Source organism: Phoenix dactylifera, chromosome 8, assembly GCF_051530095.1.
Source record: "Phoenix dactylifera cultivar Ajwa chromosome 8, Ajwa_hap1_PhDact_Kaust_v1.1, whole genome shotgun sequence".
In the NCBI taxonomy this organism is placed as follows: Eukaryota; Viridiplantae; Streptophyta; class Magnoliopsida; order Arecales; family Arecaceae; genus Phoenix; species Phoenix dactylifera.
In genome coordinates, this window is record NC_143197.1 from 6,773,653 (window position 1) to 6,799,152 (window position 25,500).

The following is a 25,500-nucleotide window of genomic DNA, read 5'->3' on the forward strand; positions in this document are numbered from 1 at the left end:
GAGTCTGAGAATAGCAGGTTTGCTTTCATTGAAGCATAAGCCAAGCAGAACAGCAGTTCTGCTTACTACAATGTGCACAATTTCATATAACGGTATGGCATATTCTAATGCAATCACAAACAAATTTTTTGGTAGGAATTCACCAAGAATTATTAAAAAATTCAGAACACAAAGTGATAATGCTACTCAGTTTGTCATGCTATTATAAGAAAAATAAGCATCTATCACCACAAAGCATTAATATAAACCAAAATAGATGATACTGGACAAGGTGGGCATGATCCGCAGCAGAGAACTTCATGCCAACTATAACTACACCCAAAGGAAAACCAGACAAATATAAAATAAAACTATCGGTAAAATTGCAAAGTAACAGGAGAGTAATTCAGATAAATGGCAAAAGTTTTCTCCAAATTTATTAGATCAATATATAGAATTCTCTCAAGATACATATCTTGCAAGGGAGATCTAAACAAAATACATAAACACAAGCATTGCTTTACATCCGTTGAAGCTTACATGAATTTCATCAGCCATCTCATAACTTCATGCTAACTATAATTATAACAACTCAGAACCTCACCTAAAAAGACTAGCCGGAAGTTATTATTTGGATTCTTTGATCCTGTATAAGTACCCAAGATTTATCCAGCGAATAACCAATGTAGGACTAAACACACGTCCTCATGGGTCCTCATATACTCCCCCCGTTTAAGTCATGACGTCCTCGTCAGGCTAAAAGTTCAAATCCATTCAAATCTCATCATAAGCACCACGATCGGTCCGTGGTCAACCCCAAATGATCCGTGTTGCAGTGTTCCCTAGTCCACATAGGTTATGAACTGGGTCTGCTCTAATACCATTTATAACAACTCAAAATCTCATCCCAAAACAAAGCTAGCTGGAAGGTATTATTTGAATTCGTTGATTATGTATAAGTACCCAAGATCTATCTAGTGAATAATCAATAAGGACTAAACACACGTCCGCACGAGTCCTCACATACTCCCCCTGTTTAAGCCGTGACGTTCTCGTCAGGCTAAGAGTTTAAATCCATTTAAATTTAATCGCAAACACCACGATCGGCCCGCGATCAGTCCTAATAGATCTATACTGCAGTGTCTCTTAGTCCACATGGGTTATGGGCTGAGTCCACTCTGATACCATTTGTAACAACTCAGGACCTTATCCAAAAAGGCTAGCTGGAAGGTATTATTTGGGCTCATTGATCTTATATAAGTACCGAAGATCTACCCAACGAATAACCAATGTGGGACTAAATACACACCTGCACAGGTCCTCACAATAATTACACCCACGGTAATACAACAAATATAAAATAAAACTATTGGTAAATTTATAAAGTAACAAAAGAGTAATTTAGATAAATGGCAAAAGTTTTCTCAAAATTTATTAAGAAAATATATAGAATTCTCTCAAGATACATGCCTTGCAAGAAAGATCTAACCAAAATACACACACGCAAGCATTGCTTTACATCCCTTGAAGCATACATGAATTTTATCAGCCATCTTTATGCACATACATGGAAAAGTCACAAACATATGAACTTCTCCAATGGATTTCTGGTGAATAAATTGCCCCACCAGGCTGATGATATCATGTCTGTTGTACCTTCCAGACACAAAGATTTGGACTACCAAACAAATGTCTTTTCTTATTCTATGATACCTGACAGCATGAAATGTTGAAGGTCCAAATGGAAAAGACACTTATACAGGGGGACCTTCATAAAACCCAAGAGAAGTATTAGTGCAAGGATGCAAGTATCTCCAGAAGGGAAGCAGCAAATTGCATCTGGGTTTCTTCATCAATTGTCAAGAAGAGAGGAACATGTACAAAGAGAGATTTGATTCTGTGTTGCTCTGTGAACCGGAGAGAATGATAGTAGACATAATTGCATACAAATCGACCAGCATCATCCGAAGGCATTACATCATATCCCAACTTGGCTAAGCCATCGACAATTTCATTAACAGGGAGAGAAGTCTGTAATTATCAAGAAAAAGGAAACCCTCTTAAAGATAGAAATATATGTGAAACTGAAAAAGTAAGGATTTCTATGGTATAAGCTTCAAACCACAATAGTAAAAATAGTGACAAAAAAATGTATCAGAAGATAAATATGTTATCATATATATTTTTGAATTGGATGATGCACACTGAAACAAAGCAAAATGACATGAAGAAACAGAATCTGTAGATTACCCATCTTCAGTAACATGAGCAGGTGAAAACTGAGCCTTTTGGCATAATGTTAGATTCGGCCATGAAAAAATAGGGAAAGGAACTTTGAAAACCATAATGTGAAAGGGACTGATCTTTCCATTAAATGAATCTCTTGGTTTTTATGAATAAATATTCCTGTAAATAAGATAATTAGTGGACAAGTTGACTAGTAGTGAAGTAGACATGTGACTTCTGATATGCCTAGCCTCAAGTTCAGAAATGCAGATGAAAAACCAATGTGTTCAACTTCTAGAAGCTATGTACCTCAGATAATCTAGAAACAACAGAATTATCAAATATCTCACATTAAAGTTGATATTCCATCTCTTGCATGATTCAAACTCGTTTCTGCAGAATAACGTAGGATGAAGCTATCCACATAGAGAAAATGTCTTTTCTGACAACTGAAATTAAATGAAACCATATATCAATGATGTGACTGCATATTACACTTCTTGATGCATGATAAATTTGCACAAAGGTAGTAAACCTTATAAATATTCTGACCTTAACATCAAATGGTTGTGTTGCAAAGTTCGAGCCTTCATAATTCTATAATCCATGACTTTCTTAATGCTCTTTTCATGAATTGATGATGCAGTCCTACCCACAGCTTTTTGGTTCAACCTTCTTGAATGAACTTCCAAACAAACTCTGATAAACCATTTCTCTTTTTTGTTCAAACATAGTACTAGCATCAGCTAATCACCTAAACCAAGCATTCCATAAATGTCCGAGAGTCATTGTTGATATTACTCATTTTTTTTATGATAATATTATATCTGTTGACTCTTAGATAAATGTCTTCAAGATCCAACCGGAGAGAAGGAAGAATTCTCTCAACCCGCTCAACTCGAATCTCTCAAAAATTATAGAAAAGTGAAATTTTTCCCTTTTTTATTGATGCTTAAACTGAAAGACAACCTCTATTCATAATAGTGAGGTCAAACCAAAATCCGTCGTACCGGTACCAGTCGGCGTACCGATGGCGGCCCGGACCGGTACGGGAATAAACTGAAAGACAACCTCTATTCACAATAGTGAGGTCAAACCAAGGTTCGCCGTACCGATACCAGTCAGCGTATCGATGGCGGCCCGTACCGGTCCGAACTAGTCCCGTATCGGTTCTTCAACAATAAACTACCGGTACCGGATTCCACGCTGATCCGGTACCGGTCTCAGGCCGAACCGGTACGTACTGGCCTGTACCGGCCGGTACGGACCGGTACGGCCGACCATGAGTCAAACTCTTGTACAATTCGGATCAGATTCTTCTCTAGTTCCAACAGTATCAGCTTTTCCAAAATAGACATAACCAATAGAAATAAATACAGAAAAGCTAAAATCTGAAGTAGATTTCGACTCCTACATCGACTTTGTTTTCTGTCGCTCCACCTAATTCTTTCTGGATTAGGAGATACGTCCGATCAAAGTATTTTTCGAAAAAAAAAATTGATTTGACTAGCTCGTTTCTGGGCCCAAATGATGAAATTGGGCCCTAATCGCTAGTTGCGCCGCACCTTTAAGAAGAGGCACTACATCGCAGACCTCAAAAGGTACCTGATTTACAAAGAAATCATCTTAATATATGGCCAAGTTATAGCTTCCAGAAGTTTGGCACATGATTCAGCTTTTCGATGTGGCGGATTTTGCTCTTGGACCTTATCCAGCAATACTCGTAGTGGCCAAAGTACGCCACATCGAGTCTCATGATCCTTCTGGATTACTTCATAGTCAAGAAGAAAAATGGGTATCTTTTATAGGGAAGTTTAGGGGGAATCATATCACAAAGATAGTATTAAATCCATATATCTTCACAATGTTACATAGACATGGATTGAGACATGGAATTCAAGACAAGTTGGACAATTTAGCTTAACACAAGCAAGATATCAAGTTTTTGGAACAAGCCCACATAGTGTATATTTAACTGATAGTTTAATATTGATTAAAAATGTAAAGTCTTCTAAAATAAAGAAAAGAAATAACTAACTTGATTAATTTTCTCTTTGTGGCTATAATGTCTATGTTTTACAAGATGCTTCAAAAAGTACATTGCCTTCCTTACATACCTATTTGATTTAATTACGTTTACAAAATTTAGATCATGGACTTCTGAGAATGAAATGTCAACAAGTTGCAACTGGGGGCATATGATGACTTGCACATTTTCAGATAAGCTTCTTAGCTGTCACAAAGTAAGGTGGTTTGGAGTTGTATTAGGAAAACCTAACTAAGTACTTTAGGCATGAAAAACAGCAAGTTTGGAGCAGTATCACCATGGCAATAATACTCCATCTTAACACACAAAAAACTAAATAATCCCGTTCATAACTTCTCAAGAGAGAAGTGAATCTCCGAAGAAAACATAGAGACGATGGGGACATCACCAACCCAATCACGCAATAATATAATACGCCAGAATAAAAAGTGGAAAACAGATGGCAAAATGATGCATCCATAATAATATCAAGTTTCAGAAGATAATGAATGCAGCACAGAATAATGATACAGGCCACAGGACTGCTCATATATAACCAGGAGATGGTAAGACACACTACAAACAAATATATATTATGAGCAGGATCACAGAGCAACTCACCCCAACCTACCAAAGTTTTACAGAAGCTCCATGATCATATCAAGGATCTGAGTGACTATTATAAAGGCACATGACAATAGATCAGCTATATATCTTGCACAATAACAACAGGAGACATCGGTAACATAAAGGTCTAGACATATAGTAAAGTAAAGATCTGGCTTCTTGAACTTTATCCAATGTACTCATAGATAATGATCTTGTCATCCACAATAAAGAATAAAAAGTGTGGCAATGGATACGAGGAGTGCTCATGGCATGTTACTATGCACAAAATAATTTGCCAGAATCAGAAAAAATTACATGTAAAGAAGAAACAAGGAGTCTGTATGAGACTTGAAACAAGCTGGTCATTCTTTGCTTCAGCATTAAAGCAAGAAGGGGATGAGTGACAGTATATAGGCTATTTAGTAACTACAACGTCTTCATATTAAAAACATGTCATTCTTTGCTTCAGCATTAAAGCAAGAAGAACTGTATGATGGTCATGGCAACAAGCTGGTCAAAAATAGTTTATCTCAGCAAAGTGGGGCAAAGGTTTTCATGAATTCCTAGATACAGACCCATTACCTCATCCAAAGCTTTTTACTACTCAACTAAACCATCCAACAGAGCATTAATCTTGTAGAACCATTGAGATAAAGACCATGCTAATATGAAGTATGACGTGAGGGTGACAACTGGCAGAGTTGGTAAGGTCACCAATTGTTTATGCCAGTGACATGGGTTTGAAACATGGGTTCCAATCCTGCCCTCACCCAATTTCGGTTGGGCATCCTAGTTCTCAAGAATATGGGCAATGAAGAGCTGCAGGATCCTCAAGACACAAGCTCATTTCGCTACAACATATGAGAAGGCTGCATCAATGACTACGTATACTTACAAGACAATAATAAAAGCTTTGAAAAAAAAGTAAGTGCTGGCAAAAACAATGATAAATAATTGCTGCAGAACTTCTGTCAAAGGAAATTCAATGACCACAAGTTTGACAGAACATTTTTTTTTGTACATTTCCCATTCATCTATCATGATACAATATGATAGGCAATCTGGAAGCCTCTAAATGACTATATGTGTATCAGAAAAAGACCAGCAGAAAATTATTGTGAAAATAAATTGTCTATGACATGACAGTATGACCTAGGTTCCGCCAAAACTTGTCAACACAAAAGGAATAATATAAGTACCATCAAATAAGCATACCTCACGTGTTCGTGAGATGCTTCCATCAGAAGGTACAATAGGGAGCCTCTGCAATACAAATAAAGCAAAATTATTATCAAAGAACCTAAAATATATAAAATTAATAAAGAAGCTAATGATAACCAAACAGCATTGTAATGCATATTTAACCTGAGGTTTCCATCCTAGCTCGTCGGGACAACGAAATGTAGCCTCATTGAATGCTTGATTCTCAATGGCAAACTTTGTTGCACCACTATTGACTCCAAAATGGATCTGGTGAAACAAAAAATCGAGATAGGAAAACATGCATGAAAGAAATGGATTGGAATAGAGAGTAGGAAACCATGTGAAAAATAAGCAACAATCAAGTTCCCAAAGATAGCTGCAGGAGGACAAAGCAGAAAAAAACAACTATGTGATATGGAAAGGAACAACATAGATAACAAGATGTGAATGACCAGTGACTGATTGGAAACAGTGAGTTGATTGACATCACATAAATAAAGAATTATATTACATTATCAACCATCAAATGATGTATTAAATAAAAATTGTTATGAGTTTTGCAGCAACTTTAACCACACTCATCAATTAGAGTGGGAGCAACTTTAACCACACTCATCAATTAGAGTGGGAATCATATGTCCCAAGGTGCGGCTCCAGTTATCTTAACATGTTGATAACAATAAATGAAAGCTTTTTTTTTTTTGGGTAAACCAGCATCTCACTACTGAGTACGCCTCGAGCAATCACATTACAAAATGCAGGCTAGGCCCTGCGGAATGGGGGCGGTGCCCTCCCATACAAAAACTCCAGTATGATGTGTTGCAAAGGAGGCGATCCAGTCAGCCGCACTGTTTGACTCCCGAAGTACATGTGTGACCCCGAAGGAGTCGAGCCCCTCCAAAAGGTGGCATACATCACAGGCAATAGGATGTAGGTCTGGCCTGGTGTGTCCACTCCTGATGTAGTTTGACTCCTGATAGCTTCAAGAGTCAAACTAGAGAGCTATTTGCAAGCTGGCTTTCTTTGGTTCACTCAGTCAGAAAACATGCAATGGCAGAGCAGGCTTAGCTTGCTTGAACATGGCTCAGATTAGCTCGAAACATGAATATACAAGTAATTTATATATTATATAATATATATATATATCAATTATTATTATCTATACAAATTATTATATTTATACTTATTTATAATAAATTAACATAGGTTATGTGGAACAGAATGCATTTCAACTATAAAATTAATATATAATCAGGATTATCACTCCAAACTATATAAATGAAAGAATAAAAAAAGTTATAAACTCTCACTAGATCTCTTAAACAAGTTGTTCGTGAGCAGCTAGAGCTTTGCTCAATTATAAAATGAGACATGTTAGAGCCAGGCTGAGCTCAGCTCAAGTTTGTCTCATTTACGCCCCTACTAATAAAGGAAATAACACCTTCTTACTTACTGATATAATAGAAGCCAACATGTCAAGTTTAAGAATCAGGTTAAGTGAGCATTCACTCTGAAATTTGGGGATCTTATAGAAGCTATCTGGCAATGAAATCTAGATTAAATGCATTATGTAGATCTTTTAAAATAGAATTGAAGTGAAGCTTGTCTGATGGCTCTAAACTGTAACAATATTATATGCAAGCTAAGTTGTCATATTTGCCAGTGTCATCTCGTTATAAAATCAGAGATCAAAAGGTAAGATATGGAAGGGTAACAGGATTTGTTCCCCAAGAACAATAGAAATAGAAAGATGTTAACAGATCCACTCAAATTTGAAAGCGTCCTGGAATTAGACTCCTATGGTGCATAATCTTCAGAGTACCTTGTTTTTTCATCTAAAGTATGATTCAATACATTAATATGGATCCTTACAAAGAAAAATGATGTCCAACATATTAATTATGTAAATGCTGCAAAATCAGTTACTTGGAACTTGGAACAGTTAAAAACATGAGAGGGCTATACAGACAGAATTCTCTGTCATGATTTAACAGCTGGATGGTTATTATCCTTGTATGCTTCTTTGGTTAATCTTAGACAAATGTGTAATAAGATTTCTTGCTTTCTAAAATAGTCACCATATCACATGATAATTGATGCTAGAAGTGAAAAAGAGAGGGAGGAAGTGTGAGAGAGAGAATATGAACAACTGACCCAAATGACTTGCCCCACATTTGACGATTCATGGTCTTGTCCAGTCACAGAAGACTCCAATAGTTTATAAAGTGGACCAAGTGTCCCCTGTCCAGCAGTCTCGAGAACCTTGCAGTTCCCAAGAACAAGGCCTTTTGGCAGTCCTTTCTTTTCCATAAATTCTTTCAGATTCCTGACAATTTTTTCTGTTGGATTCTCAGAAACCCCATGAAATTTTTTGAATCCCGTAATATGAACAGTTATCACTGAAGGCCCTTCGGAACCCATTTATTGTAATTTCAGATATACTAAACCAATGAATCCTTAATCTGTTCAATAATATATGCTCTCTTTGTAGCAGCAACCAAATGTAGTTGACTGCTCTACGACCTGCTTCAGATAAGAAAATAATAGAGAGTTAATTCAAGTACAGTAATGAAGAAACAAATCAAGCCAGATAAAGTATACATTAGATGCATCCATTAATGGAAAACAGAAATTGTTGCTACTAACTCAGATTACTTGTAACTAATCACATATGCAGCAATCAAGCAAAAAATTTACAAGGAGCTCAAGACAAACCCATTAAAACAAATCATCACAAATAAACCTAAAATCACCGAAGATAAATAAATAGAATTTAGATGGAAAAGATAATAAAGACTCAGAAATTAGTCCAGAACCAAATCATGTGAATGACAAGATACTCTTAAATTAATAATTGCACCTCCACATTGCAACCAAATAGCAGATGCCAACAAAAATAACCAAAAATAGAAGTGAAGAAGTGCCACCTCAGCAAATATTTGTGGCAAATATAAGGAAACATACCGTTCTTGCAGTAATTTTAAGACAGATCATAAACAATAAAGACAGAAGCCAAAAAACTTGAAACAGAAAGACAGGAGCAGCTCATCAAGAGGAAATTCCAACAAGAAAAATGAAATAACATAAAGGAGATCAACACTAATTCAACTAACAGAAACTAGGCATCACAGGTATTCGATAAATTGGGCCATCCAAAGCCCGCATTCGATTTACAAAATTCATAACTGAAGATTAAATTCCATGAATGTATTACCAACTAGTCTTCTAGTCTTCCATTAATGGATGAACAACCAGTTAGATAAAAGTGGGGATCCACTGATCTTGGCAATGAATTCTCTCAATGATCAAAAGCCCCAACAACCCGATCAAAAAATTGGCATCAAATAAAATTAGACGTGGTCACTAAAGACTAACCGGAGATCAGAAAACAATAAAAAATAATGAAAATTAACACCTTTTAGTTACTCTAACAATTGGTGGAAATCTATTCCAAATATGAGCCTGGGCACGTGAAGTGATTCATGGAAAGAACAAGAAATTCCAAAAAATCAAAGATTACAGCCATCAAAGGGATCTGACAGGAATAAACCTAGTAAATACAATCAAAGATCACAAAACACAAAAACCAGGACCAAGAAAAGGTATTTTGACAGAACTTTCAGCACCAATTCATCAACCAAACCATCAAAGTTCTCACCTTTAACCGTTTAAAAGACAGAGAAAACAAAAAACCAGCCAAAAAACGATCTTTTCTCTTTTTTCGAAAAATTAGTTGTCTTAGGTGACGATGGACGAGATCGGAGCTCGCCCTGACGGATGAAAGGGTGCGAAATAGAAAGAACGGGGATAGAAAATAGTGACGGGTCTCTTTCAAACAGCACAGGATTGCAGAAGAGAGATCAAGGGCAGAAGACTAGATAGAGATAGAGGAAGAGTTCAAACATACCTGGGAGTCAAGTCTGTTGTGATGATTCCTTTCTTTTCTTCCTACTCTTTGCTCTCTCTCTCTTTATATATATATATATATATATATATATATATATATATATATATATATATATATATATATATATATATATATATATATATATATATATATATATATATATATATATATATATATATATATAAGTATTTTTAGATATCATTTTAGAACTTTATAAAAAAAATATTTTATGCACAAATACATGCAATCAAAATTTATTTTAAGTGCCACTGAGATGGTAGCCCAGTAAAACTGGGCCTTTACTTCCATCCATGTGGTTCGAGATCGAAACACGCGGGTGTCAATTAAATGTGGAGACCGCATGCTCCCCGCTTAGACACGTGGGGTGGCAGAGCTTATTGATTCGTTGATAGCCTCGGTGGTGCCGGATGTAACGTACTTATATGGAGGGATTATGCCGAAGCCCAGAGGAGTAACCGAGCCGGGCCTACGAGTGAGGAAGGTATGAGTAAAAACGACCGGCATGCCCAACATACGGTCAGTTTTGCCTACATCAAACATTCTTCTAGCAGAGTAGGGCTGCTATGCCCCCTTCCTCTTCCTCCCCCCTTCCTCTTTTGCTAAGAAAAAAAAAATATTTTAAGTGCCATGAGCCCCCCCCATACTGAATTATTATTAATTCTTTAATACTATAGAAAAGAATTAATATTGGTATGCGTAAAATAGTGTCAACCAAAAACTAGTCAAATGAAGAAGAAAATTGTGAGGCCCAATAGTCCCACATCGGAAAGACTCGTTCTAGAGCCTGGGCATATGAGGCGGGTGTCTCCTAATCCTGCAGACGCGTTTTGGGTGGAAAACAAAATCGGGGAGGGGTGAAGGACGCTTGCGTGAAGCCCCAGAACCGGACAATATCTGGCAGGGGAGCCCCGTGTTCCCTCCTCATGTGGCCCCCACGTGGGCACTAGGTGCCTCACGTGCCTCGCAGAGGCGGGGGCGTGACATTTGGTATCAGAGCCGAGGACGGCTCTTGTCCGATGGTGGGAAGGGTGTGAGGCCCAATAGTCCCACATCGGAAAGACTCGTTCTAGAGCCTGTGCATATGAGGTGGGTGTCTCCTAATTCTGCAGACGCGTTTTGGGTGGAAAACAAAATCGGGGAGGGGTGAAGGACGCTTGCGTGAAGCCCCAGAACCGGACAATATCTGGCAGGGGAGCCCCGTGTTCCCCCCTCATGTGGCCCCCACGTGGGCACTAGGTGCCTCACGTGCCTTGCAGAGGCGGGGGCGTGACAAAAATTATTATGTGATGTTAAATTAAAGATTAGTTCTACCAGACCAGGCATTGAAGGCATATATGCAAAACTACTAAGAGATCAAGGTGACCATATCTAATAAATCTAATCAGAAACGATTTACATGCAAAAAAATTTGAGAGGAACGACTAAAATGCTCACCTTTAACTTGTCAAAAAGCAGAAGACATATAAATGATATTTTCTTTTTTCCTTAAAAAATCAGGTTTTCCCAGGTTGTAAGGAGTGAGATCAACATAGGATATTAAAGAGAACCATAGAAAAAAAACAATGATGGCTAGCTTTGAAAAAAAGTTTAGAGATTGCACAATAAATCAGTCCCACGGAGAGAGAAAGGAAGAGGAAGAGTTTTCTAGAAATTGATATTTATGGTGATGTTTCTTTTGCTTTTGTTTTCTCGCTGTTTTTGCCTTTCTTATATCTTTTTCTTTTCCTCATTATTTTTTAGGGGTCACTTCAAGCCCTTACAGAATGTTTTATAGATGTGTGTAAGTGAAAAATTGCACACAACTTAAATGGCACTGTATTTTTTAGATAGATGGGTGTGATTTGTGTTTTTTGCAGATATATAATAAATGATTTGCGCTCATGATTTTTACATTGTGGAGATAATTATGGATACTCCATTCTCTAAAAAATTTCAAACGTAATTTAGTAATTAAAATCCACTTTAGTAACTATAATGGTTTTTTATTATACTCATATATTGCAATATTTACTGTGATAAGAAATAAAAAAATATAACATAAAATTACCACATCTATATTCTAATTTTTCAAGCAAGATATCTAAGTTATACCAGCATTGCTCATTATACTTAACCTAAAGGAGCTTACAATGATTTCCTAAATTACAAATGATTCGCATACTTAGAAAAATTTGCTACAAGAATCTATAAGAAAAGTCTTAACACGAAATGGAAAAATGATGTTTAACATAAAACATCTACAAGTGAGAAGGTGGCATGTGTAGTCAGCAAATTCCAAACTTCATTGGATTGTGAGCATGAAACTTGATTCTATAACATCTTTATTAATTTATAACTTGTTTACCAATCTAACCTATTCTCAGGTTAAAATTTGGAAAATTATAATTTCAAATTGACCCTTTAAAAAGTTGTTTCAATGTTTATTCTATCTTTCTAAATAAGAGAAATATTATTAGAAAACTTTGGAAGGTCAATAATATTTTGAAATCATTTCAACACTTAAATATTTTTCTTTTTTAAAAAATGGAATAAACATGCATAGAAATAGCAAATATTTACTATTGCTAGCAATTTTAGGTAAATCATTCTGATTGCTTTGAGGTTTGTGTGGTGGGTGATCAAATGGTAAATCGGCATGAAGGCCAGAATACACCCGTGTTCTAGGCTGGAACTTTGCTATATCGTACCTGCCCTTCATTACTCGTTCCCACCTGGGGCCACCTATTCTCTGGACCCACTCGAATACCAGCCGTCCATCGGCCGTGATCCCCATCCTCGTTACGAGTTGGTGGGCTCCCGGGGCGTACTTGGATCAGAAGGTCACAAATTCCACGAAACGCCCGAAGGCACGTCGGATCTGCGGGCCCCCAAACCTCCAATCTCGCCGACGCCCACGGTTTCTCCCGGGGTCGCCAATCTCCTGATCACGACCGTCGAATCACCCAGAAAAAAATCTGCGACTGGACCGTTTGCGGAAACCCCGACAGCGGGCTGTGGTCTCCGTCTCCGGACGAGGCGAGGAATCCCGAATCCGACTCGAGAGATGGCATCGCTGCCGTCCGCCGCGGCCGCACCCACCCGAGTTGTGCGGCCTTCCCCGCTCCCAACTGCTGCCGGCCGCCTCCGGGTGAGCTTGTCCGCCGCCGGCTTCTTTCTTTGCGAGCTTTTCTTCTTGATCTCTCTCTTTTTTTAAAAAAAAATCTTTCTTAAACTGTTCCCTTGTTTATCACTTTGATAGTCTTCGTGAAATATTCTTCTTTTTCGTCAAAAAATTAAAAAAAATCGTTTATTGATTATTATTTTTTTGTTCAATCGTCTATGGAGTTTGAGAGTGTATTATTGTAGAGTGTTTGGATTATATATCTCAGTGTTGAATGAGGGCGTGGATATGATGATGCCGGAACCGCCGCCAGAACTGTGGGATTGAAATCGGGGTTATTGGCCTTCCGGTGTCAACAAATACAATTTTTTGTGTCTAGTGGAGTGACAATGTACAACAACTTGCCTAGCAAACACTCGCCGAATTTTTGCGGTGAACATAATCGGAGTTGCTGATAATTCGGTGTCAAATTAACGCAATCTTACCTACCAACTGAAAAATGAAGCATGAAATGTATAGCAATAACTAATGAGTTCTTGTTTAATATAATTTCCCATAATTAAGGGTCTTTGGGTCCGTCAGATTTGCCCTTAGGTTGAAAAAATGTATCTGCATGTTAGTACTTAAGGGAAAAGTTAGCTATTTGCTATGCGGCTTTTATGTTGATGCAATTATGTACAGAGGCTGGATATCTATCTATCTATCCCTCCATCTATCTAATATTTCTTTGGATTAATCTAGGCATTTGTACTCATGGTTTTATGTAGGTTGCTTCAAAATGCCTTGCTTCAGCAAGTGATCGCCATTGCATGCTCTATGGCTCTGCCGTAAATTTCAACCCGCGAGTTTGTGGGCTTAAATTTTGGATTTCTCGAAAGCCAAGGCATCAAAACAACATTAAGAGACATGGACGGGCAATGAGGATCAAGAAACTTGAAGTTCATGGAAAAGATGAACTGGAAATTGAGTCAACGTCATCATCTGAAAGGAAACCTATTGAGAATGTGGAGCTGCTGCATGGTCAGTAATGCTAAGAAATCATGAACAGCTAAATATTTTGGCGTGCTAATTCATTTCATCTCATTTGATTTATTAAAATCTTCTTGTAGCTGATTACAATAATTTTGCAAATTTGTTGCAACCCTTGAAGAATATTTAGTCACATAATAGTAATCTTCTATCAGAAGAAAAATGTGACCTATGATCATTTTTTGATCAAAATTAACATTTGAGTTGTTATACGTATCTGAGCCATGAATTTTTTAATTAAAAATATTAGTATACCTTTGAATTCTTCTTGTTAACATGATCATTCGGGTCATGCAGTAGTCGAAACAGTTATTATCATATATTTAGGAATTACTTTGTTCATGCCTACAAAGTAACATGAAGTTTGAGAAAGCTCTTATAGTATTTTGTTCCTGGTACGTGGTCTTATGGGAACTCCAACTTTAATTAATAGAAACTGTTGCACAAAACCTAACAGAGAAAGATGGCTCATTGCAAGAACAGTCACTTAATGAATGTGGACTCCAACATTTTAGACAATAATCTTAATACTGTAGCTTAATAATGGTAGGAAAAGTTAAGCACGTCATTTTAATAACATTCCAACGCAATGATGTAAAGCGTAAACGATGCTTTTGTCTGATTAGTTTGGGATGTCTGTATGTCTGAGTTTTGAGGATCGATAATTGCAAGGACACATAAAACAGTTATCTAAAGTTGGCAGTTGGTGCAAAGAATCCTTCTTTGCCATTCAGATCCTTTGCTAAACTTCTGAAACTGGGATGTGGAAACTAATGCAATTTCACAGATGAATCTCTTAAACTTTCATCTCTTTACATCTCCCCTGAATGACAGACTTTTGGGTCTTTCTGAAACTTTATTTGCTGTTTGGCATTGACATAGAAACTGTTAGGGTTGCAACTCTGGCAAGTTGGGTCGGGTTGAGGGCAAACTCTAACACAGCCCAACCTCTATATCGCTGAACCCTAACCTAACCAACCCAGCCTCAGGTTGGGATTTCTTTAACCCTACCCAACCCAATCCCATTATAATCTAAATTCGGGTTGGGTTGCGTTAGTCAAGTTATGCTATGTTAATTAGGTTCAATTGGGTTAAGTAGGAATTTAAAGATAGGGGAAGTGCTTGGAACATTTTTATTGAATTAATTTTTGTTGAAATGAAGCCTCAATCGTTCATAATTTGTAATGGTACACTTACATATAATTTTATAAGATTAAAAACATAATTATCAAATATATAAGTAATCTATATGAAATATAAATATTATTTATTTGTCTATTTATTTATTTATTTCTTTGGTCGTGTTAGGGTCGGATTTGGGTATGTTGAAAGTCAACTCTAACCCAATCCTGCTTGAGGCCTGGTCGGGATTTTTGAGCCCAAGTCTATAAAAAGCTCAACCTAACCCTACCAAAATGAGCGGGTTGGGTTGGTGGGTTCGGGTTGAACCCAACCCAAGTTGCATCCCTAGAAATAGTTAAGTTTGTCTAGTCATTTGCAGCAAAGATTAGAAACGTCCTTTAAAAGGAGCAAAGAGAGAAGAAAGGCCAGGGGATGGAGGTGGGGATGGTGATGGGAGTGGTTTTTAACATCAAGGTCAGGTGAACCTCTTAATCACTTGGCTGAAGAATTGCTTGTTTAAGATGTTTAGAAGAATTACAAAAATTCTTATAATGATGCAAGGTTGTTCACCAAAGTATGCTGAACCGTCCGGTTTATCCCGCACTGTACCGAACCAAACCAGTGGAAAACCAGGTCGGTTCGACCCTAAATTTGAAAATCTTTTCTAAACAACCTTGAACTGCCTGGGCGGTTCAGAGTGGAACTGGTGCGAACTGGTTTAGGGCCCTCCATCTCTTTAAAAGGCTTGAATCACGGTCTATTGAACTGAGGTAAACCGCCCGGTTCACCTCATACCGAACTGGTAGCTAGCCGGCATGGGTACTGGTACCGATTCGACTAACCTTGCTGTTCACTGAAACAAATGGTGGAATGAGGCATGCTTTATGGAAAGAGGTCAATGCTTTAATTTTTGCAACATGCACAAAATCGTGACCAAAATATCTATGTGTTTGAGTTTCGAGAGAATATTATTGACTATATTTGCATGTCTAAACATTCCATGTCATGTGGATGACAACAAACTTCATATTATTTAGCCTTGAATTCATGTTTTGGTTGTTATTTCTATAGGTTGCTCATATTGATTCTTGGCATCTTAAACGTATATTTTTTTAATGCTTGGATACAGCAGCTCTTGTATTTTATAGTTCTGATGTAACTATTGGAAATATTTGGCTTTATTTCTTTGTCAATGACATACTATGCTCCTCTCTCTCAGTGTTTTCTAAAATGGTCTCTTTGTAATATGCAGATTTAATCGAGGAAACATCACCATCAAAATCTCAAACCACAGAATGTCCATCCTCTAATGATCAACCTGTTATAGATAAAGATCTTGATTATCCCAAAGGATCTTCCTCGTCCGTGCTAGAGACGAATTCCTTTTCTTATGACCATCTAGGTGGTAGAGTACCCTCTCTTTGTATTGCTGTTGTAGGAGCTACTGGTGAACTTGCCAGAAACAAGGTCTTTCCAGCATTATTTGCTCTGTATTATAGTGGCTTTCTTCCTGAGGTATAACTTATTTCTAACTTAATGTCAGCATTGGAATTACTTCTTAATGTCTTCTGAACTGACACTTTGCGCTCAGGTTTCTTTTAAAATTTAGAGTATATTTTGTTGTTTGGACATTGTCTAAGTTTATCCTGTCCAACTGATCTTAAATTTTGCTTTAGCATAAAGTCCTGCCCCTTGCAATTGACAAGACTTAAACAGAAGCCTGCTTATAATCTTACTCTAAGTGCTAATCAATACATATAAGAAGACAGTCCAGAATTTCCAGAATATTCACACGAAATTTTCCTTCCTTGTCAATAATTCAGAAATGAATGATATTTAAGCAATAGAATTAAGTACTAATGCAATTGAGGTTAAGCTGTAGGGCATTTTTGGTTGAGTATATGACAAATGTATCATGTCTGATGATTTCCTTCGTAATTGCAGGAAAGGTAGTTACAACTTACATATACTGGATATCAGCAGTTATGCATGAATAAGTTTCTATATACACCATTAAGAAGACCAGGGAGCATACCTGGCCTTCGTAAAGAAATTGTAGTAACCATTTTAATCTAAAAGTTTGACTTCCTCTATTCTGTTATAATAAATCTGAAGTGCCAATGATTCTGCTCCGAACATAGTATCTGTTACTCCTGATAAATCATCTTTATATGGAAAATTCATCCTCTATTCATTGTGGAGCAAACCAAGATTCCTAACATCAGAGCTTATTGCAGGTTCTTCTTGTAAAAACAGAGGTTTTACAGGCCTGAGGCAGGGCTTGCTGACAATTGATCAACTGCATGGCATCTATCAAAACAGAAAACTATAGGCTTTAAGCCTCAGTTGAAATTATACAAAAGTAGTTAATCACCTTTAGTTTCTTAGGTTAAAGCTCTGGTTTTCTCTGGATCGAGCTTCATATCTTATTACAAAGCATTAAGCTACTTTACTAATTGATTTATTGTATGCTCTTGAAAATTTGATTCATGTTTTTGAGGTTTAGTCTCTTCTTTTGGCCTTTCCAAATAATTCTTATTCCCTCTTCTTACTTAGGCCTCATGATATTTCTTGCATTCCAGTGCTAGCCTAATCATTGTACCATGAGTTAATCATTATTAGTGCAGTCATCTAGTTTGCTGGCCAACATGGATAGGATTGTTGTATTGTTGCACCCAACAACACATTTTACTCCTATGCTCCACTGAGTTTATGCTGTAACATCATTACTTACCAACTTTTGCCACTACATTAAGATTCAGATCTCTGCATTTACCCTCCTTATTACCCAACTTCCTAACCTGTTCTTCTTTCTTCTACTTGGTAGAGGCACTGATGCCAACTCCAGGCACAAAGAACCCTTGAATTGTGGCATGGAATGTCAGAACCACTGAGAACATGATGAAGCTATACTCATTCTATAGATTGACTGCAAATCTATTTTATATATCTTCGCATTATTATAGGCTATAGCTGTAGCCGACATAGTCTTTTCTTATTGTAAAATAGATCATTAGGCATAAAAGTTTAGCATGAAAACGTCAAGTAAGAGGTAAAATGGTAATAACAAGCAAAATCTCATATAATCATTAAGAAGAATGGTCATTATTAGCTTTGACATTATCTTTCATATCCTCGTTATATAAAAATAAGAAATAATATCATTAATACCTGCAGAACTTTAATACAGCATATTTCTACTAACATTTTACAGTAATCATTTAGAGAGTTTACCTTACAGCAGATGCCGACTAAATTGACATTGTAGATTTACGATAGGATTACAGGACTAAATTGATTGGTTGTTGTCCAGTTTTCTTAAGGAAAGAGAAGAAGACAGAATTAACAAGTAATGATTGCAGATGCTGACAAACTTGCACATTTTGATGAAACTTGTACTCCAATTATGACTGCAGGTCATTTTAGTCATGCAACTTGCTATTAATTTTTTATTATTATATTGACTTACTGATATCTGATGCGACTTTTTGTTGAGTTCTGGAGAACAAATCAATATTCTAGTATTACTGCAGCTTTGTATAGCTTTCTTTTGAGTTAAACCTTTTCATCTCTTCATATGCCTCCTTTCCCTTCCTGTTTGCAGGATGTGGGTATATTTGGCTACTCAAGAAAACATTTGACTGATGAGGATCTGAGATCCATCATTGCAGCAACTTTGACTTGCCGAGTCGATCACCAGTATGGTTTTCCTGATACATTATAAATTCATTGCTTTTGTTTTGCACTGATAGTCTCACTTTGTATGATTTTTAATCCAAATGATTTTATCAGTTGCGAGTTGCGACCTTTGTTTTCTGTATTATATCTTGAAAATTTATCTTTTATATCTTGTTTCTTATTATTTTTTTCAGTGTCAACATGGAGTATTTTTTGTTTTGTAAGTGTCAGCATGGAACAACTGAGATGGGCATGGAGCATGTCTAACTTCTTTGCATAAATTTTAAACTTTCTTGAGGGAAGGCCTTGGCATAGCAATAAGGTTGACTTGGGTATCATGGGTTCGAAAAATCGAAGTAACCTTTCTGCATGCAAGGATAAGCTACGTACATCTGACCCTCTCTAGACCCTAGAGTGGCAAGAGCCTGTGCGCAAGGATGCCTTTTTTTACATATCAAATTTAATAGTGGGATACATAAAATTTGATTATTCATATGAGTAATTCTCATTTGATATTAATCATGGTTAAATTTTTGATTATAACTTATGTGGGATTTTTTCTATTCACATAATTAGAAAAGTAACCCTATAAAATGTCATATCAATGGCCGTTCAAGTTTTCTTTTTTCTTATTCAGTTGTTTAACTCAAAAAATGGTAAGGTTGCTTCATTGTGACTTGGGTGTCATGGGTTTGAAACATGGAAACAACCTATCTGCACATGAGGGCAGGGTGGCAATGCATAATTGTTTAACCCAAGGTTTGCCGTACTACGTTCGGTAGGCGTATCGGTCGCCTATCGGACCGGTACGGTTCCGGTTCGTCCTGGAACCGGCCAGCTCTTCCCCGCCGGAGCTGGAGAAGAAGAAGAAAAGGATAGAGAGCACGGGAAAGAGAGGGAGGGAGGAGACCCGTCGTTGCCATCTGAGAGCCGCGGAGGGGCGGCGAAGCCCGCGGGGGGGGTGGGGGAACCCGCAGGGGCGCGGCGGAGGCCACCCCTCCCCCCCCGGCCTCCGCCACTCCTTCGTGGCTCTCCGATGGCGGCCACGGATCTCCTCCCTTCCTCTCTTCCCCGCGCCCTCTCTCCTTCTCTTCGTCTCCGGCATAGAACCGGCCCGTACCGGTTTTCACTGCTCCGGCATACCAGTTACAGGCCGGACCGGTTCGAACCAGCCGGTACGGGCCGGTTCGTCAGACCTTACTTTAACCTATTAACTTATTTTGACCCATTGTAAATCGGGTTAGATTACTTGTTAAATAAAATGGTCATGTTCAAGTTTGGATGTTTGTCTCATTTAATAAACAGGTTAGATTCAGGTTGGCAAATTTTTTATCAATCTTGTATCCAACCTAATCCATATTTGGTATGACCCTACCCGATTACCACGGGTAGGGCTGCATATGTCTAACCCTCCCTAAACGCTGCATTGGTGGGAGCCTTGTGCACTGGGATGTCTTTTTTATTCAATTGTTTAACTTAACATGCTCAAGTAGCTAGGAGGATTTTACCAAGAATAAAAAATTTAAATGTACAGGGAAAATTGTGGGGACAAATTGGATGCCTTTCTCAGTAGAACATACCATATAAATGGTGGATGTAACAACAGAGATGGGATGGCAAAACTGGACTTCCGGATGAAGCAGATTGAGGTAAGTTTTAAGGCCTCATGTTCTTGGGCATTGTGACCACACATTCATCATTGCTCATGTTAAACAAAACCAAAATTTCAGCTTCCTTTTGTACAAAAGTTTCTAAGTTACTAGAGGTGCCACTGATCTCTTGTAGAAATGGCTACAAATGGCAAATAATTCATGTTTCACAGGGTGACCATGAAGCAAACAGGATATTTTACCTTTCAGTTCCCCAAGAAGCACTTCTTGATGTTGCATCTTCACTTGCTGATGGTGCCCAAACAAAAAGAGGCTGGAACAGAATAATCATCGAGAAGCCCTTTGGCTTTGATGCGTTTTCTTCATACCAGCTGACACAGTCTCTTCTGTCCAAGTTTGAAGAGAAGCAAATCTATAGGTGCATATTTATTTATCTATATATATAGATATACATAAGCATAGATGTGTGATGAGATTTACTTTTAATTTATTTGGCAATCAAAGCTGTATGGTATCCCATGTCATTTATTATATTTTCTTTATTTACCTGGCTGCTTTGAGCTGAAGTACTGTTAACATGTAGTAATACCTCATTCGCATTAATATGGGTTTCAGGATAGATCATCTTTTGGGGAAGGACCTTATTGAAAATCTTACTGTTTTGAGGTTCTCTAATCTGGTATTTGAGCCATTGTGGAGTCGAACTTACATACGTAATGTGCAGGTATGGTTTGTTCCTTTCTAATAAATTATGTCATAGGCCTTACTTAATATTATCTTTTTGTTTCTCTTGCTAATGTGTGTTTATAATTTGTTTACATGCTATAGGTTGTTTTTTCTGAAGAATGTGGAATTGAAACACGAGGAAGGTAATGATAGATCATACCATCTGCAACCAAAAACAAAAAATAACCATTATGTGTGATGGAATATATTAAATATGTAATTTTGTTTATTTTTGGTAGGTTGCCCATCCATGCCAAGTTTCAAATGCATTAGACTCTTCACTATAGATTCCTTTTTAATGGAAATAATTGTTTTGTTTTAAAATTGAACATGATGTATCATACAAGGAAACAAGAGTATATAATATGGCATGAATTGTAATTTCCACATTCAGTTTCTGTGCATACGTAAGTGACCTGCACGATGTTGGACTGCCCTCTGATCTCTGATGTTTTTATATCATATAGTTCTTCAACTGTGTCAGACAAGGCACTGTACCTGCTTATGACTACATCTCCCATTTCTGGATTAAGATCTAATTATATGAATTAGTATAGAAAGCCAGAATCTCAGCCACTGTAATTGCTACCTGATGGTGGAACAGACTGGGTTATAACTGTCTGAAAAAAATTACTGTTATACCTTTCATTTCATTTGGAATTCAGTACAATTTATCTTCTCATGATTGATGGGGTCATATATAACTGTACTACCAACAATTCAGATTGATGGAGGCTTGATATAATGCTGTCGTGAATTCTCAAAAGTTTAGATAAGTACTGTATCTTTAGTTCAAGTGACCTTATGAATATTTCCTGGAGTCCATGAAGATCTTGTCATGGCGTTTGTTCAATACTCTTCTGTTTTGGCAATTACAATTATGTGTGTATAAAGCTTCATTTCCGTATGATACCATGTTACTTGCATGCGATCCAGTTTCGTATTAAAGTCATAACATTTTATTGCTCAAAGTTATGGTGGATTCACTCTGATGGATTTTTTTATAAATCTAAACATTATTCTACTGCTGTTTGCCCTATCTTTATGTAGCAAATTGTTGACATTATCTTTTTTGATAGATACTTTGGTGGCTATGGGATCATCCGAGACATAATTCACAGTCACATCCTCCAGACAATTGCCTTATTTGCAATGGAACCTCCTGTCAGTCTTGATGGGGAAGATATTCGAAATGAGAAGGTAATATGCCTCCCTTTCTGTGTGATTACTGCGATAACTATCTCAATTCTTGACTTGATCATACACTCTTATGCAGGTCAAGGTGCTTAGATCAATTCGGAAATTGGACCTTGATGATGTTGTTCTTGGGCAGCATAAAGCTAGTGCAGGCAAGGCTAATGGTTACATGAACTCTCTGACACCGACATTCTTTGCTGCTGCTCTGTACATTGACAATGCTCGATGGGATGGTGTGCCATTTTTAATCAAAACGGGGATGGGACTCATCAAACACAGGTAGAATGAGACACTCTATTTACAATACTATTTCTGTATGTCGTGTATGTTTTCTGTCACATTCAGAAAGGCATAAAAAATGCATGAATGAATTTTTGGAAAAATGTTTTAGGAAAAAGGAAAAGGCAACTCAGTTTTGTGCTTCAACTACTTCATGCATTAATTCTTTTTCGCCTTTTTTACTTTGCACCTGGAGATTCACCATGTAACGAAATTTAAAGCAGCTAAACTTCATTTATATGTTAAGATGGAAAAGCTGACCAACTTTTCTAGTATGCTTGTTATGTGGACTTCTACACTCATATTTGTATATGAAGATCTGATGCATGTTATAAGATATATTTTTAAAATAGCAACTCTAATCAATACTTGCTTGCAGTCATGCAATGAATTATAGTGCATGCTTACACAGCTCAGCAGAAAGTTATGTATCTTCATGCAAACCACTATCGATTGCAAGTTACTAAGCGAGATCCTCTAGTAACTTTATCACTTGTAATGACAAACTAAAGCATGGTAGTGGGTGCAACATGGTCCATCTTATTTCCTGGAAGCAGGATACTCTAGTCACTTTTTTCAAGCTAAAGCACATGCACCTGCTTAGAGCATAGAAGCAAACTGCAAAACCTTGTTGGATTAATTTTTATTGCTAATCTCCGGATATTTAATGGAACTTTCCATTTTGTGGATATATTGCCAAAAAGGTAGCACCATTCTAACACAGAATTCATCATATTCCTTGGTTTTTTATCAACTCTATATATCTCACAACTTTTCGTTAAATCCTCCTTTAGAAGAATATAATGGTTTATTACAGTTTTTGCTAATCCATTCCGACTAATTCTCATTTTTTGCTTAATGCTTATATATATTCATCATCTTATTATCGCCTTCATACCAATTATGATTCTCTGATTTGCCTTAAGGGTTGAGATACGTATCCAGTTTCATCACGTCCCTGGCAATATCTATCGTGAACGCATTGGCCAAAATATTGACCTTGCCACAAATGAACTTATCCTATGTGATCAGCCTGATGAAGCCATTCTCATGAAGGTCAACAACAAGGTTCCTGGGCTTGGATTGCAGCTAGATGCTTCAGAACTAAACTTGCTTTACAAGGATAAGTATGACTAAATGGCATTATTCGATATTTCTAAAATTCTATGTGCTTATCCATGAACGTATAATGGAATGGATTTGGGTTTTGTAGGTACAATGTTGAAGTGCCAGATTCTTATGAACACCTCCTTCTGGATGTGATTGATGGAGACAACCATCTTTTCATTAGGAGTGATGAACTGGCAGCTGCGTGGAATATACTTACTCCAATTCTTCATGAAATTGATAAAAATAATGTAGCACCTGAGCTCTATGAGTTTGGGGGTAGAGGGCCTATTGGTGCCTACTATCTTGGTGCCAAGCATGGAGTTCGCTGGGCTGATGATTAGTATTAGTATATTTGCTGTAGTATTGGAGAATGTGTTTCGGAGGAAAACCTATTACCAAAATGAAATTACTCCCGTGGCAGAGTTCCTTCAATTGGAGATCAATATACCATTAGTCTCTCCCAAAGATGTAAATACACTCTTTGTGCAATGTAAATGACATAATTTGATGGCAACAGATTATGAATAAACATAGCATAAATCCAGTGTTTTTGTTCCAACGTCTGAAACTAAAATATGGTATTTCTCCTCACCATCAGTAATGTTATGTGGATTACAATTTATGCCAGTTAGACATCCATACGTATTACATTCTTCTGATTGAATAAATTCTAAATTATCTGTAAAAATTCTTATGCTTCTTAAATTAAGACCATGCGTTAAGACTGCAAAACCTCAGTTTAGTTCCAAGTTCGAGAAACCTTGATGTATACAAAAAAACCACTACACCTGAAATGTGATCTCATGCTAAACATCCTCAAGAGTGCATCCACCAGTATTGAAGCCATTATAGACGGTGTGAAGTTGGTGGATGGATGGCACTAAGGCACCCGAAAGGGAGAAAAAAGTTTGATTTTGGACTAAGGTGGAATATGAAACCTGGATATAAAGAAGAGATTATAGTGTATAAATTTGCAAAGAAGCATCTTAGTTGCATTTCTGGAGTACAGAGACTGTAATTTTTTTTAGTAAATAATCTGCAACTTATCACAAGCAGTGCATCTTAAAACATTTAGAGCCCTTAAAACAAGCATTTTATTTTCAGTAATTTGTTATCTGTTAATTTAGTTGCTTTGGAGCGTCGTTATATTCAATTTGGATAAACTGCTAGTAATCTCACCTGATGCAGATTATATAAATCTGGATCTTACTCAATATGCCAACGGTAGCGAAGAGTAATAATCTGCCTGCTCAGCCTCTATGGAGCATTTGCCCATCCATGTTAGAAACACTGAAAATTTGAAGTATTTTGTATATTCCAAAACAAACAAATCAATCAACCTACTGCTTAAAGTGGTGCACATGAAATGTTTAATAAAGTCTAGTTTTATAACAAGATTCTTACTCTAATTTATGGTTATCTTCCTTGTGCAAATATGGATGTTTTTCGGGGTAACCTACATGAGTCAATGGAATCCACAATTGAACTAAATTTGTCTGCTTTTATTAGCCTCCTCACTGTTGAGCCCTTCTATCCAAGTCCACCACAGCACTACGCATATAAAGGTTTTGTGAAATCAAATGGCGCTTTAAGATTTTTAAAGCTACAGCGGTATTTGCTGATAATCTCTTTTGCAGATCTGACTAGATGGTTGGCTGCTCTAATCCCGAATTAACCT

At 37.1% G+C, this 25,500-nt stretch overlaps 2 protein-coding genes across 5 annotated transcripts; one reads left to right on the forward strand and one right to left on the reverse strand.

Annotated features, from left to right (window-relative positions):
- Positions 1-1,379: 1,379 nt before the first annotated feature.
- LOC103700943 (uncharacterized) lies at positions 1,380-10,017 on the reverse strand. 4 transcript variants are annotated; one of them, XM_008782843.5, is made up of 5 exons: positions 9,951-10,017; positions 8,198-8,566; positions 6,206-6,310; positions 6,056-6,103; positions 1,380-2,010 (listed from the first exon to the last, which is right to left on the reverse strand). In XM_008782843.5, exons 2-5 carry the CDS (start codon positions 8,462-8,464, stop codon positions 1,771-1,773), a joined length of 660 nt encoding a protein of 219 aa, XP_008781065.3. In that variant the 5' UTR covers positions 8,465-8,566; positions 9,951-10,017; the 3' UTR covers positions 1,380-1,770. The 4 variants fall into 4 exon arrangements, with proteins under 4 accessions (XP_008781065.3, XP_008781066.3, XP_008781067.3 ...); XM_008782844.5 differs by having other exon boundaries at positions 8,198-8,569; positions 9,951-10,009; XM_008782845.5 differs by having other exon boundaries at positions 9,702-9,952.
- Positions 10,018-12,904: 2,887 nt separating this feature from the next.
- Positions 12,905-24,381, forward strand: G6PD4 (glucose-6-phosphate dehydrogenase 4). Its single transcript, XM_008782841.6, has 12 exons — positions 12,905-13,098; positions 13,839-14,091; positions 16,475-16,737; positions 18,827-18,921; positions 20,435-20,549; positions 20,723-20,928; positions 21,126-21,234; positions 21,339-21,379; positions 22,316-22,436; positions 22,513-22,712; positions 23,639-23,839; positions 23,926-24,381. Exons 1-12 carry the CDS (start codon positions 13,015-13,017, stop codon positions 24,161-24,163), a joined length of 1,926 nt encoding a protein of 641 aa, XP_008781063.4. The 5' UTR covers positions 12,905-13,014; the 3' UTR covers positions 24,164-24,381.
- Positions 24,382-25,500: the final 1,119 nt, after the last annotated feature.